This window comes from Danio aesculapii, chromosome 8, assembly GCF_903798145.1.
Source record: "Danio aesculapii chromosome 8, fDanAes4.1, whole genome shotgun sequence".
Classification (NCBI taxonomy): Eukaryota; Metazoa; Chordata; class Actinopteri; order Cypriniformes; family Danionidae; genus Danio; species Danio aesculapii.
This window is the reverse complement of record NC_079442.1, coordinates 3,746,781-3,762,285: the sequence shown is the minus strand read 5'-3', so window position 1 is coordinate 3,762,285 and position 15,505 is coordinate 3,746,781. Positions and strand designations below refer to the sequence as shown.

At 39.5% G+C, this 15,505-nt stretch overlaps 1 protein-coding gene across 1 annotated transcript in view; it reads right to left on the bottom strand.

Annotated features, from left to right (window-relative positions):
• Positions 1 to 15,505, bottom strand: part of prkg1l (protein kinase cGMP-dependent 1, like) — a 54,884-nt gene that overhangs the window by 5,787 nt on the left and 33,592 nt on the right. Inside the window, exons 8-16 of the mRNA XM_056463036.1 lie at positions 14,752 to 14,846; positions 14,326 to 14,391; positions 14,129 to 14,197; positions 11,333 to 11,429; positions 10,875 to 11,014; positions 8,107 to 8,196; positions 5,476 to 5,617; positions 4,799 to 4,962; positions 446 to 568 (exon numbers count right to left, since the gene is read on the bottom strand). Of these exons, the coding sequence (XP_056319011.1) occupies positions 446 to 568; positions 4,799 to 4,962; positions 5,476 to 5,617; positions 8,107 to 8,196; positions 10,875 to 11,014; positions 11,333 to 11,429; positions 14,129 to 14,197; positions 14,326 to 14,391; positions 14,752 to 14,846 (986 nt within the window). The remainder of the gene's footprint in view (positions 1 to 445; positions 569 to 4,798; positions 4,963 to 5,475; positions 5,618 to 8,106; positions 8,197 to 10,874; positions 11,015 to 11,332; positions 11,430 to 14,128; positions 14,198 to 14,325; positions 14,392 to 14,751; positions 14,847 to 15,505) is intronic.

Here is a 15,505-nt window from a genome sequence, read left to right as displayed (position 1 = left end):
TTGCCTCTTCTTATTGAATTGCTGAATGCCTCCTCAACTGTAAGTCGCTTTGTACAAAAACGTCTGCTAAATGCCTAAATGTAAATGTTTGGTCACACTTTATATTGATGATTTTAAATTTGTTGAATTTAAGTTACATTGCATCTGCATGCCAACTAATTCTCGTTAGATTATAAGTAGACTGTTAGCGTTGGGGTTAGTGTAAGTTGACATGTACTTGCAGAGCTTCTTCTAGTCAGTTAAATGTCGGTTGAAGGAGCAGTAGCAGCAGATATTAAGCAGGCAGTCTACTAATACTCAAATGGACCAATTTAATACTCAAACGGATCTATTTAAAGTGTTACTAAATGTTTTCTTTGAAGAGAGGAGTGTCAGGTGTTTCACTTGTTCCACCAAGCTTTCTCATACAAGAATGAGAGAGTGTGAGAAAACAGTCTATCTGTACCTGCAGAGGCTCTTGATGAGATGTGCTGCGGTCCTGCTGATGGTTTTGGGGAACTCCAGCTCATCTGTGCCCCTCAGAGATGCTCTATATACCTTCATCTGCTCTGAGTCAGAGAACAGGGGACTGGAAAGATGGAAATGGAGAAGGTGAAGATGGTGTCCTGCTCAAACATTCAAAAAGATATTCAAAAAAAAAAAGCCTTAAAGGGCACCTATTATGAAAAAAATCACTTTTTAAAAGGTTTAATCACAGTTGTGTGGTAAGAGTGTGTGAATATAACCAGCTTCTACTGGTAAAAATGTATTAATTTAATTTCTTATAATCACACTTGATAAAAACAGTCTGCAGAAACACTTTGACATTCTCCAGCTGTTCGTGTCATCAGAGGGGGAAAGCCCCGCCCACTAGTGACCATCTCTCCCTCATTAACATGGGACTATATTCTTGTTTATGAATCTGCCACTATGATGACACATAGGCATGTGTAGCTCCGCCCTCGTCTGAAAAGAGCACAATCTCATTTGAATTTAAAGCAACAGTCACCAAAATGAATTTGGATCAAAGCCTTAAAGGGGCAGTTTCAGAGAGTAATAAAACATTATTAATGTTGTATTTTGAGCTGAAACTTTACATAGACACTTTAGTGACATCAGAGACTTAATTTACAATCATTTTATATTAATAGTTTATTTAAATAAGTTTAGTTTTATTAAAAAAATTAAATGTAATATGGCATTTCTTCAAATAGATGTTTTATTCATTAAGTCCGTAAATTAATTCAGGCCTCAATTAAATGGGAGATTTTTGAGATCAAGTGCAGTAAGTTTAAAATGTATTTACTGCTAAAACCTTTAAAATTTGCATATGCATGCTAAAGGATGGGTCAGATATAGGGTATATGCCGAGCTAGTGTTTTTCTCATACTGATAAACTTCTGGTAACCTGTTATTGTGAGTTTTTTTTCCAGTTTATACGGTTCCTTTTACAGCATCGATGTTGTAATGTAATTCAAATACAATCAGTAAAACAGACTTTGGCATTCATTTAGTTGCTCAAGCGTAAAACGAGACAAAAAGCCGTTTACTCACACGCGCCCGTCAGAATCGGCAGGCTAGCGCAGAAGCTCCATTGAATATACTGGGGTAAAATAAATGCTCATATTATAAAGACATGGTGGGGGACATGTAATTTAATGCAGTGCTTCTTGTACAATCTGAGACGCACTTTATATTGGATATCACTCAGCCAGTGGAGATCGCTGATTTTTAAAGAAAATAAACCTTAAACGCACCAATTTTGCAATGGCATACAATTCACCAGAAACGATTAACCCAGGTTACTGACAAATTAAAAGTCCTTTAGCATGCTTCGGCATATACCCTATTACACTCTGTGGTCACTGTCTTTTGAATTAATGTGTAAATGATTTCAGCCAAGACTAAAGATACAAAAACATCCTGATGTCTCGGCTTAGAGTCTCTTAGACACAGATGAAGGACACCAAACCAAAAAATGTCACCTTGGGAAAAAAATAAAGCAGTTCTTACATTTACATTTACATTTAGTCATTTAGCAGACGCTTTTATCCAAAGCGACTTACAAATGAGGACAAGGAAGCAATTTACACAACTATAAGAGCAGCAGTGAACAAGCGCTATAGACAAGAAATGTTTGGACATTCTTAGAAATACTGTCCAAACATTTGATTCTTTTGGATGCTTTCGGATAAACTGTGAAAATATAGCTGTAGTATTTTAATTAATATATAAAGCTAATGCAAATACTGCCTGACTGACTGCCAATAAATGCACTGACCTGCTGCTTGGAGGATTTATGATATAAGATGATATGTAAAATATTCTGCTGCTCCATGAATAGATGAGTGAATCCTATGTAGGTCTAGATGTGTACTAGAGGGATGTGGTTTCAGAGGAAAACCTTTGAACAAGTTGCAAATGCTTTGGTACATCCATGCAAATGATTATGAGCAATTCTCTGCTCAACACATACGTCGGCGGACTTGAGACGCAACAGGGAGATGACCGCGACAACTGGGCTCGAATCTGGTGAAGGACGTTTCCAGAAAGCAGGTAAGACAAAAGCCCAAACATAAAATAAACACATAAATAACAGGGTGAGAATGTGGTAAAATCTGAAAACGTGGTAAAAATCAGGCGAGGGCTTTTCTTTTTCTGGATTGCTTTTGAAAACACTGTGGTTGGGTTTAGGGAAGGAGGAGGGTGGGTCAATCGGTGCTTTTTAAAACACTATTCGTATGGTTAACGGAAGGGGGAGGGCGGGGGGCTTGGTCAGTCAGTCAATTAGTCTGTCGACAGCGGCCTCTGGTGGATTTACGTGAGAAGAGCAGGCGCGAATAGCATCTGAAAAACATGTACATAGCGGCCTCTGGCAGATTCGCAAAAACAAAAACTGCAAAAAAAAGTACATCCTGGAACATATTTAGCTCTCCAGAAAAGAATTTAGGGGTACGTAATCAGAATGAGCCTGGGCTGGACAATGACCTCTTCGTTTGCAAGTTTGTGTGCGTTCGAGTTGTTTTCGCCATGTGATTTACACTTGAATGGCGGGAGGTGGGACATTCATGAAGTCAGACGGGACAGACTTTACCACACGTCCGTTTTTACAGATTGCAAAACCAGAGAACATTTATTTCCAAGTTTATCTGGTTCATATAGATGTAGAGATATCAAGCTGTATGTTGATATATTTCTCGTGTCTGTGAGGCTAGTATTCGCTGAGACAAGTTGCAAATGCTTTGGTACATCCATGCAAATGAATATGAGCAATTCTCTGCTCGACACGTACGTTGGCAGACTTGATACGCAACGGGGAGATGACCGCGACAACAGGGCTCAAGTCTAGTGAAGAATGCTTCCAGAAAGCAGGTAAGACAAAAGCCAAAAAATCTCAATAAACAAGTAAATAACAGAATAAGAATGTGGTAAAATCTGAAAACGTGGTAAAAATCAGGCGAGGGCTTTTCTTTTTCTGGATTGCTTTTGAAAACACTGTGGTTGGATTTAGGGAAGGAGGAGGGTGGGTTAAACAGTGCTTTTTAAAACACTATTGGTTGGGTTTAGGGAAGGGAGAGGGTGGGCGGGTTGGTCAGTCAGTCAATTAGTCTGTCGACAGCGGCCTCTGGTGGATTTACGTGAGAAGAGCAGGCACGAATGGCATCTGAAAAAAGTGTACATAGCGGCCTCTGGCAGATTTGCAAAAACAAAAACTGCAAAAAAAAGTACATCCTGGAACATATTTAGCTCTCCAGAAATGTATTTAGGGAAACGTAATCAGAATGAGCCTGGGCTGGACAATGACCTCTTCGTTTACAAGTTTGTGTGGGTTCGAGTTGTTTTCGTCATGTGATTTACATTTGAATGGCGGGAGATGGGAATTCATGAAGTCAGATGGGACAGACTTTACCACACGTCCGTTTTTACAGATTGCAAAACCAGAGAACATTTATTTCCAAGTTTATCTGGTTCATATAGATGTAGAGATTACAAGCTGTATGTTGATATATTTCTCATGTCTGTGAGGCAAATATTCACTGAGATTTCAACGCGTTTGCTGACCTAAGAGGGTTCATAACAATGAAGCTGCAGAAACCAACCCAGGCTCATTCTGAAAATGTACCCCTATATACATTTCTGGAGAGCGATAAATAAATTCCAGGAGGTAATTTGTTTTCGCGAATCCACCAGAGGCCGCTGTGTACACTTTTTCAGATCTCAAATTTCTCTCGCAAGTGCCATTTGTGCCTGCTGTTCTCACGTAAATCCACCAGAGGCCGCTGTATACTGACTGACTGACTGACAGACCGATAACCTCACCCACCCCGTTCTCTAAACCCAACCGACAGTCTTTTAAAAAAGCACCGATTGACCGCCCACCCACTTCCCTAAATCCAACCGGCAGTGTTTTGAAAAGCGATCCAGAAAAAGAAAAGCCCCTTGAGTTGTACCACATTTTAAAATGTTAACACATTCTCATCCTGTTATTTACCTATTTTATTTATTGTTTAACTTGATTTCTGGAACTGTTCTTCACCGGACTCAAACCCGTCGTCGTGGTCAACTCTGCTCTGTGCCTTAAGTCCGTCAATGTACACGTCGAGCTACTGGGCAAACTGGTAACAATGGAAAAGCTGTCCACAGGGAGGTAAGCGGTCAGCTGGTAAGCGCGAAAAGGAACGGCGTCACACCACCACGTAGCATTCAATTTAAAGACGAAATGCAGCCATACGTACTTCTGACCACATAATTGGCGATCTCCAGAAATGTTTACAGGGCTACATTTTCAGAATGAGCCTATGTTGCAAAAATCCCTCACCTGCCATTGAGCAGTTCATACAGCAGCATCCCTAAAGCCCAGAGATCTGCAGACAGACTGTGGCCTTGATGAAGAATGACCTCCGGAGGCTGAAATCCCACAGACCCACAGAAAGACCAGGCCCTGCGCAAAGAGTCCAGCTTCTTAGCACAACCAAACCCTGTCTGATGGAGAAACAAGCACAACTGAAGCTGAACAGTTTACTAAACAGCGAATGCTTTCCACTCATGAAAAAGTAGTTAGGACCACCTGTTTGGTTATCATTCATTCAACCGCCAACTATCCCAGCATGAGTTTTATGCAGCGGATGCCCTTCCAACCGCAACCCAGTACTGGGAAACACTCATACACTTTCACATTCATACACTATGGCCAATTTGGTTAATTCAATTCACCTATAGCACATGTGTTTGGACTGTGGGGGAAACAGGAGCACCCAGAGGAAACCCACACCAACACGGGGAGAACATGCACACAGAAATGCCAACTGACCCAGCCAGGACTCGAACCAGCGACCTTTTTGCTGTGAGGCGACAGTGCTAACCACTGAGCCACTGTGCCACTTTCTTTGTTGTTTAAGTGAAGAAATCATTTTCATTTTGTGCGACTATCCCTTTAAAATTGCCCAGTCATCACATTTAAGTGGTTATAATGTAAATTCCATATATATTCAGCACCAGTTTGGCATATCCGCGCTGATCCAGAAGCACATTCTCAGGTTTCAGGTCTCTGTGAACGATGGCTTTCCGGTGAAGTACAATAAGAGCTTCCAGCACACATGCAGCGTAAAAGCGAACAGCATCTTCTTCCAGTGACCCCCTGAAACATTTAATCACATGTTATTCAGACACAGTCATTTTAGATTCATACATAACAAGATTAACAGTTTCCATATTTTGTGTTTTCCTCTTATTTACGGTTGTCAATTGCATTGTGAGATGTTGCTCTCTGCTCTGTCCACTTTTGATGCTGAAAAATCAACTCTACAGTTTAACAAAGTGGTTTAAATTAATATTATGTATGAGAAATGGTATATAGAGTCTGTAAAATAATGGAAAATTTACTGGCAGTTTACGCTAACTATTCTCTTTATTCTCTATTTCCACCTGGGGATGCTCACCCCGAGGCCCTCAGACTCTGCAGCGCCGCTGATTCAATCCAAGACCAGCGACGAGATGATCCCAAGGTTTCCATAATCCTGGACCAGGCCGTATCCTGAGCAGCTACTGTGGTGGTCATGAAGGAGTGGACAGCGTGAGACTTTCTGTGACGCTCCAGGGACAGACGAGTCTTTGCTGAGGTCCAGCTTCCAGCCTTCGGCGCCTTGACTGCAGCTCTGCACAAGACGTTTGGCCAGCGGAGAAATGGTCGTGCCCAACTGAGCCTGGTTTCTCTCGAGGTTTTTTAATTGTTTACTTTCGCCAATTGGTGACGTTTTTTCCTCGCTGCTGTCGCCACTGGCTTGCATGGTTCGGGATCTGTAGAGCTGCGCTTCGATGGATTTGCTCTTCAGTGTTTGGACTCCCAGTAGTGATTATTAAACCACACTGAACTGAGCTAAACTGAACAAAACTTAAACACTGAAAACTGGACTGACACGGATTTAATTTACTATGATCTTTTATGTGAAGCTGCTTTGACACAATCTACATTGTAAAAACGCTATACAAAAATAAAGGTGAATTGAATTGAATTGAATTTATTAGGTATTTGTATCGTAATATAAAACACCAACCCAGAACCCAGATAATATAGTACTTTAAACCAGGGGTCACCAAACTTGTTCCTGGAGGGCCGGTGTGCTGCAGATTTTAGCTCCAACCCTAATCAAACACACCCTAAACAAGCTAATCAAGGTCTTACTAGATATACTTGAAACACCCAGGCAGGTGTGTTGAGGTAAGTTAGAGATAAAACCTGCAGGGACACCGGCCCTTCAGGACCGAGATTGGTGACCCCTGCTTAAACAATTAAAAATGTTAATAAAGTAACTTTTTCCCACTTGTTAAGGTTAAAAGATGTCAGAAGAGAGCGATTCAAAAGCATAAATAAATGGGGGGAAATAAAAACATGAATCACAAAATACGGGAAACTGCTAATTTACGGATATTTTTTACAGTAAGGTCATTTGAGTGAACCGGTATGTTAGAATAAACAGGTTCAAGACAATTTAAGAGATGTTTTTTTCAGATGTACAGTGTAAAAAAATAGATGTCTTATTATGGTCTTTAAGATGCAGACAAAAATACGGCAAAATATTGAAAACAAAGAAATGTATACAATTTTTCAGACGTTACGTTAAACAAATCACTACGCTGTAAAATTGCTGGGTTCCACACAATCGATTTGTGTTAGGACAACAGGAAGGAATTAAGTTAACTTATTACTTTTTACACAATTTAGTGGATTGAACGTAAAACAATTAAGTTGTCCCCAAAAAAACTCAAGAACTGTGTTGTTTCAGATCATTTTAAATACGTAGTTTATGGAACAAAATCAATGCCAAATGTATTGAAATAAAAGCTGTCGAATAGCACTAACTGACAATGTGTTCAGCTTTTTTTTCCACTGATTTACTGGTTTAAAAATGTAACGTTGAATTTTAACAACCGTATTTGAACCACTGAATTGATAAAAGTGAATTTTTGCAACTGAAAATTGCATTTGATTATTATACCTCATGTTTATTAAACAGAACTGAATATTTTGGAAGTAAATTCTGGAAGGTGAATATGAAGTATTGAATTCGAGTATGAAAATGTGTTTGAAATATTTTTAGTAGAAATATTCACAGCCTTAATAAATAGCTATGTTAACTCTCAGGATCTAAAAATACAAACCTTGAAAATTCAAGTCTTCAAAATGCAAGCACTTCTTAACTCAATACATTATTTTTGTCAGTAAATGCTATTCATTAATTTTCCTTCGGCTTAGTCCAATATTTATCAGGGGTCGTCACAGTGGAATGAACCACCAACTATTGCCCTTCCAGCTGCAACCTAGTACTGGAAAACACCCATTCACACGCACACTCATACAGTTTATTCAGTTCCCCTATAGCGCATGTGTTTGGACTGTGGAGAAACCGGAGCACCCGGAGGAAACCCACACCAACACGGGGAGAACATGCAAACTCCACACAGAAATGCCTACTGATCCAGCCAGGAGTCGAACCAGCAACTTTCTTGCTGTGAGGGGACAATGCTAACCACTGAGCCACCATGCCGCCCTTTCCAACAAGCTTTTTGGCATTGATTTTGTTCCAATGATGAGACAATTTGGAGAATGGATATATTTTGATCATGTACCTCTCTCTCAGTAAAACCCACAGATCTCCACCTTCACAAGCCTCCATCAGCAGATACAGACACCGAGCATCTTTAAAGGTACAATGCAACCTGAGGGGCAAAAGGAGAGTAAAACATTTGAAATTTCATCACAAGATTTCAGGCTTATAAGCCTAACATGCTCATATGCAGTGGAATTAATGTACATGTATAATCAAAAAGTTGCATTTATGCCATTCAAAAGGTTTGGGCTTTAAAAAAAATAATAATACAACTATACTTTCAATTAATCAAAGAATCCTGAACAAAATTTCCCAAAACATTTACATAGCCACAGCCATATCACCCTGCAGCCCAAGACTGGTTACTCACTGAAGGTAAGCAGGGCTGCGCCTGGTCAGTACCTGAATGGGAGACCACATGGGAAAACTAGGTTGCTATTGGAAGTTGAATAAGTGAGGACAGCAGGGGGCGCTCAACCTGCGGTCTGTGTGAGTCCTAATGCCCCAGTGCAGTGAAGGGGACGCTATACTGTCAGTGAACGGCGTCTTTCGGATGGGACGTTAACCGAGGTCATGACTCTCTGTGGTCACTAAAAAATTCCATGGCACTTCTCGTGAAGTGTAGGGGTGTAACCCTGTTGTCCTGGCCAAATTCCCTCCATCAGCCATCATCTCATTCATCATGTTCTCCCAATCACCCCCATCCACCGAACTGCTCTATCAATGTCTCTCTACTCCACCAACGAGTTGTCCTGTGGCGAATGGATGCTGCACACTGGTGGTGGTGTGGAGAGAGCCTCCTCATGATTGTGAAGTGCTTTGGGTGTATGGCCATACATGATAAATGCACAATATAAATACACATTACATATACAAAAAAAAGCAGTAATCATTAATCATACTTTGGTTTAGAACGTTTCCTGATGAGCATATTATGGCTCGTTTCCACTGACTGGTACATTATGGTACGGTTCGGTTTGGTACGGGCCACCTTTATCAGGCTTGCGTTTCCACTAACAAGGGTACCCTTTTGGTGGGCGTGGTGTATGACAGAAAGTTTCAGTCGACGTCATTCTAGCTGGAGGAAATGTCTACAGTAAAGCTGTACAGGTCACTTACATATCATATGAGAAGCTCTTCTCACAAAACAGATGCTTTACAGACATAAATACTTGTGTAGAAATGTTTATTACTGACTTTCAATGAACATGAGTTGATTATAACTGCAGATCAATGACAGTGCGAAACAGCCTACTGTAACGTCTGTAATTATATTAAATAACTAAATAAATGAACATATATAAACACATACAGCCCCTTACAGTCTCCAATATGTTCCCAACTACAGAAAACCTACACACAGCAGACATTTTGTCAGTATTTAGGTTCAAAACAACATTAAATATAGCCTACAGTCAGTGAAAAAACTCTTATCTGTGTCTGTAATCTTCAGCAGCACATGCAGCCTCTGTTAGAGAGTAATTCTGCCATTCCCGGTTCATACTAGTCCAAAATGTGAAGATAATAAGTTAGTTAATCATGGTATTTTGTTCATGTTTGCTGAATAATAATGTGCTCCTTTTTCCGGCTTCTCCTTTGTTTCTTCGCGCTTCACTCTCGCGTTTGTCAGTGTCTGACAGGGTCGGGTTCCAAAGCACGTCAATAATCAAGCGCAGGTTATTATCATCAGCTCAAGAAGTTTGTTATTTCAGATATAATGTTAGACGCGCACAAGCGAGAAAGCGAAACCGCTCGCGCCTCAGACTGGCTCGTAAAAATCTACGGGGCACAGGGTAAATCTGCTCTTCTTCTTGGCTTTGTGGCTGTTTGTCAAGACGACGACAAGGTTTGTTTGAGCCCAGATCGACCATGGCTCGTTATTGTATGTATTTATAATTCCGCTATAATCTCTCGCTGTGTATTTCAAACAGGGCGGGTTTTTTGTTTTCATTCTGGCTTGTTGCGTAAGCAAATGACGTATCTCTGTAAACCAATGGCGTTCAGCTGCGCGTGTGGCTCCGCCTTTTGGTACCTTTTCTCGTGTTTGGTACCCTTTCGAAAGGGTGCCAAAAAAGTGGTACGGTACGGTTCGGTTCGGTACGCTTTTTGACAGTGGAAACGGCCATAAAAGCATACCAAACCGAACCGTACCGTACCACTCAGTGGAAACGGGCCATTAGAATGATTTACTAATATTCATCTTACGGGAAAACAAGACTAATGATCCTGAAAAATTCAGATTTACATAATAGCAATGTAATAACATTTCCCAAATATCACAGATTCTCTGTTAATCTCAAGGTATTTAAAGGTCCCATGAAGTTACGTTTTTTACTGATATTAGTATCAGTATTGTTAGTTTTTAGGATATCTATAAGCTAAGCACACCAAAACAGTGACAAAATTCGCGTTTAGGAGATATGAAATTGATATAAACATTTAAAACTTGCAGTTTGGCACTTCCGCCTAAATGATTCAGCGGTTTTATTCACGTCACTTCATACTTCAGTTTCTCATTAACTCTTCTGACCAATCAAATCCTCTCTAGTGTCTGAAATGCCCCGCCCCTTTCAGGACGTTTCTCATTTGATGTGCTTGAGCTCAACCACTCTCACTGGCAGAGCTGTGATAAAACAAAACGCTATTTGCTGTTTCACAAAAGGGGAGGAGCTACACAATGTCCCACCCTCTCTTCGTGTTTCGGTTGAGATTACATCAAACATCGAATACAAAATGCACATTTCAAACCTGTGATGAAACATTGTGGACCCTTGTGTAAGTTCTGACCTTACTATGAACGGACATTGCAGATCCATTAGGATGTGTTTCTCTGCGATCATCCTCTCTCTTTGGCCTGGGCTCTGTATCACCTGCTTTCTAATGCTCTTTAATGCAAACTTACAGCTTGAGTCACTCTTTAAATGGACCTTTTGACAGAAAAACAAACAAAAACAAAACACAAATGTGAACAAAAACTGCAATCATCGTTTAATTCTAAAGTGCTCTTGTTATCCTGGGCTTTGTTTTTCCTTTATAAATTTACACAGTGCCCTCTAGTGGATTTTGTGAAAACTGCAAGACAAAATAAAGTCCAGGGTGCATATTGGTCAGTTCTCAGAAATGTAGTCCTGGGAACATATTTGAAATGAAACATGCAACAGCACCTTAAAAGCAAAACCAAGAGCTAGCTCATAATAGTCTTTAGTTTACAATACGTGATGGTTTACGATACACTTTAAACTCACAAGCTGAGTGTGTCCATACTGTCCTTCGCCCAGATTACACAGCACCTGAAAACTGCTAAGAGACAATTCACCAAAGGCAATCCCATCTTCCTCTGCTCTGTTTATTAAAAAGAGATCAATCTTAATTTTATTAACCATCACACCAGTAATGTTTCATTTGTTTTCATATGTGAAAGAAATATCTGTTAACTAACAAGTGTTTTCCTTTTATTTATGGTTGTGAATTGCATTATGGGATGTTGATTTCTGCTCTGTCGACTTTTGATGTTGAATATTCAACTATACAGTTTAATAACAGTCACTTTTTATTAGTTTGGTATAATATAACGTATAAAAAATAATATAGAGAGAAAAATAAGTCTGTAAAATAAGAGAAAATGTACTGGCAGCTTATTACAAGGTTTTATGCAGGTTACAAGCGTAATATGCAACATTTACCCAGACAATATAGCACTTTAAACTATTATAAATGTTCATAAAAATCACTTTTTTAGGGTTAAAAATTGTTGGACAAAAGATTAAAGGTGCAGTAAGTGATTGTCCTTTTTTTGTTGTGCTGGTCTCTTCACATTCCAATAGTAATGATTAAAGTAAATGATGTATTTTTATATTCTGGGTGAGGCATAAGACTAAAAACATCCAATGTTCATCCAATTAAATATTGTCAGGTTGATAATTCCCATAATTCAGTTAAGTAGGCCAAACTGTCTGTCAGCATGCAAATGTAGATTTGTACATCTGCACAGCCTTTCACGCAGATCCGCCGTTCGGGTGCACATGAGATAGAGAGAGAGAGTGACAGCGCTAAAAACAAATGCCCAATCAAAACTTGTTAAAATCCTGAATCGATATTGGAGTGAGTTTTGCACGCTGGAGGAAGGACGACACCATGGCTGAAGTATTTATTTTAGACATGTAATGTTATGTTTTAAACTCACGCAAAGCTGACGAGATTTTGTTGTTGTTAAGAATGGGTTATATGCACAGAAGTGTTGTTCAGCCACTGAAATCTTCTGGTGAAAGATTGATGTGACTATTTTCAGTTTCATAAGGTCATTTTAAAGCATCGATGATGTCAATTTTTATCTAGTTTAACAACAAAACATCAGTAAATAGCGCTATTCCGCCTAGCCTGCTTTACTGAGCTGAAGCTGCTTTTCACATCATATTAGCTCATTTTTGAACAGTGGCAACCTGTGATTTAAGTATTATAAAGTACTATAAAGTTTTATAACTGGTGAATGAAGTGATCTAGTGCATTGGTTCTCAACCTTTTTCACTTTAGGGCCCACTTCTTTTTCAGATCAATTTTTGAAGGCCCATCTGACATTTTTCCTAAAATGTTTGTATGAAATACTCATTTAAACCTTTATTTATTAACAAATAAAAACAAATAAGTATATATTGTTGTGCCTTCTATTGTTTCCTATTATCAGCATTTTATAAAAAAATGTATAATTTTATTCACTATAACTAAAATGCTTACTATAATACTTATAATCCTTACTTTAGTATTTACGTTTATTTACTAAATATATAATATATATTTAAACTATATCTATATTGGGAGATAGCAGGGAGATGGAAAAAGACCAGCTCCTGCGTTAAACTGGACTGACTGATTGTCTACTATTAAATATCTACTATTCAAAAATATACAGACAAATGTAAAATACAGAGAAACACCCTAAATCTGTTGAAATGTGTCGATTTGATGGCGGTTGAGTTTGCAGCTGAATAATATTGGGAGATCGCTGACAGGAACAGTGAACAGCTCCGCCAGAGCGCGTCTGAAGCTCGTATGCAAGCTCTCCTGTATGGAGAACCTCACTAGATTCCCCTGTATGGGTGCGTGTCCGTTATAAAACACTATCAGGACATTAATTTGAACAACTATATTAAATAGTTCCCTCAAAAATACACAAAGAGAGACTTTCACACTTCACGCATAGTTTGTGAATGAACAGACTTGCGTGTACTGGTTGCAGACGCAATCATGAGGCTGTTTTTGCACAGAGTTTGAAGTAATCAATCAGAGAACAGGAGAAAGTACACTTCGATTATTAATATATGGCATATTAATAATGAAATCCAAAAATTATAGTATAATATTGAGAGTTAATTTTAAGCTATTTCGTGGCCCACCAGCAGGATTGCTGAGGCCCACTCGTGGCTTTGGACGGCTACCCTGCTGAAAAATCCAGCTTAAACCAGCCTAGGCTGGTTGGCTGGTTTTAGCTGGTCGACCAGCCTGGTTTTAGAGGGGTTTTGGCCATTTCCAGGCTGGTTTCCAGCCATTTCCAGCCTGGTCTTAGCTGCTCAGGCTGGGTGATGACCAGCTAAAACCAGCTTGACCAGCCAAGCCAGGCTGGGAGCCCAGCCAAAACCAGCTATGTCCAGCTTAAACCAGACTGGTCATGCTGGTTTTAGCTGGATTTAGCTGGTCATTTTCCAGCCTGACCAGCTAAGACCAGGCTGGAAATGGCTGAAAACCAGCCTGGAAATGGCCAAAACCCCTCTAAAACCAGGCTGGTCAACCAGCTACAACCAGCCAGTTGTAGCCAATCAGTCTAGGCTGGTTTAAGCTGGATTTTTCAGCAGGGAAATGAGGGACTGTGTTTTCAAATACATTATGCTAACGGATAGCATTTTGGCAGATCACCCACTGCACCTTTAAGATCCCATAATGCAATTTAAAAGCATAAATAAAGTAAATAAACACATGAATCTCCAAAAATATGGAAAACTGCTGATTTATGAATATTTTTACAGTACAATATATCGAACAGGACTCACTTGGATTTGGTCTTGTTGCTAGGATTTTTTCTGCCGTTGTCCAAGCCTCCAGTTACTTTTCTGAAAACCCTGGATATAGACGATGGAATATGGTCAAGGTCGGCTTTACAGCGTGGGTTTGAATTAGTTATGATTTTTATTTTTCGCCCACTATACTGTTTCCATATGATGAGTGTTGGTTTATGCCTCACACTTACTCTCTGTCTATGAGCAGACATGTCACATCGCCTGCGGCAAGAACACTCATCGACCTCACGTCGTCTCTGAAGAGCACAGGAACAGCGCTGAGATCTTAACGTTACATGATACCTTCTGACTTGAATTACAATGACTCCCGGTGAAGCCACAGAACATTTAATGTGCCTCTTTAGACCTTCTGAATAGCTTCTAATAACTGTACATATCCAACAATACATTATATACAGTTAAAGTCAGAATTATTAGCCCTCCTTTTTATTTAATTATATTCTGCTTAACTTAAAGAAGTTTTTTTCACCACATTCCTAAACATAACAGTTATGTTATGGTAATTAGGCAAGACATTGACAAACATCATGTAATCCCAGGTCTTGTGCGATGATCTGTGATGTATGTCTCCCCCTGCTGGCGAGGCTGATTCTTACCCTTGTAAAGCTCTTTCTCCAAAACTGTCTCCTCTGGTGAGAACACACACCATCACACTCTCCTCACTGACACACTGCTTCTCTAGCACTTTCACCTGTGATCAAAACACACGCGTCTGATAATTATATGTTGTTGTAATGATTTATTCATGTTCATATTCTACTATTGTTATTTTATTATACTAGATGCTCAATAGCACCCTTTTCTGTTTGACAGACAGACGGAGAGGTGGATAGATGTGTGAATGGATAGGCAGAAATAAAGAGAGAGATTGAGAAGGATTAGGTAGATAGATAGATAGATAGATAGATAGATAGATAGATAGATAGATAGATAGATAGATAGATAGATAGATAGATAGATAGATAGATAGATAGATAGATAGATAGATAGATAGATAGATAGATAGATAGATGGATGGATGGATGGATGGATGGATGGATGGATGGATGGATGGATGGATGGATGGATGGATGGATGGATGGATGGATGGATGGATGGATAGATCGATAGATAGATAGATAGATAGATAGATAGAACGATAGATGGATGGATGGATGGATGGATGGATGGATGGATGGATGGACAGATAGGTAGAAATAGAGAGAGAGATTGAGAAAGATTAGATAGATAGATAGATAGATAGATAGATAGATAGATAGATAGATAGATAGATAGATGGATGGATGGATGGATGGATGGATGGATGGATGGATGGATGGATGGATGGATGGATGGATGGATGGATGGATG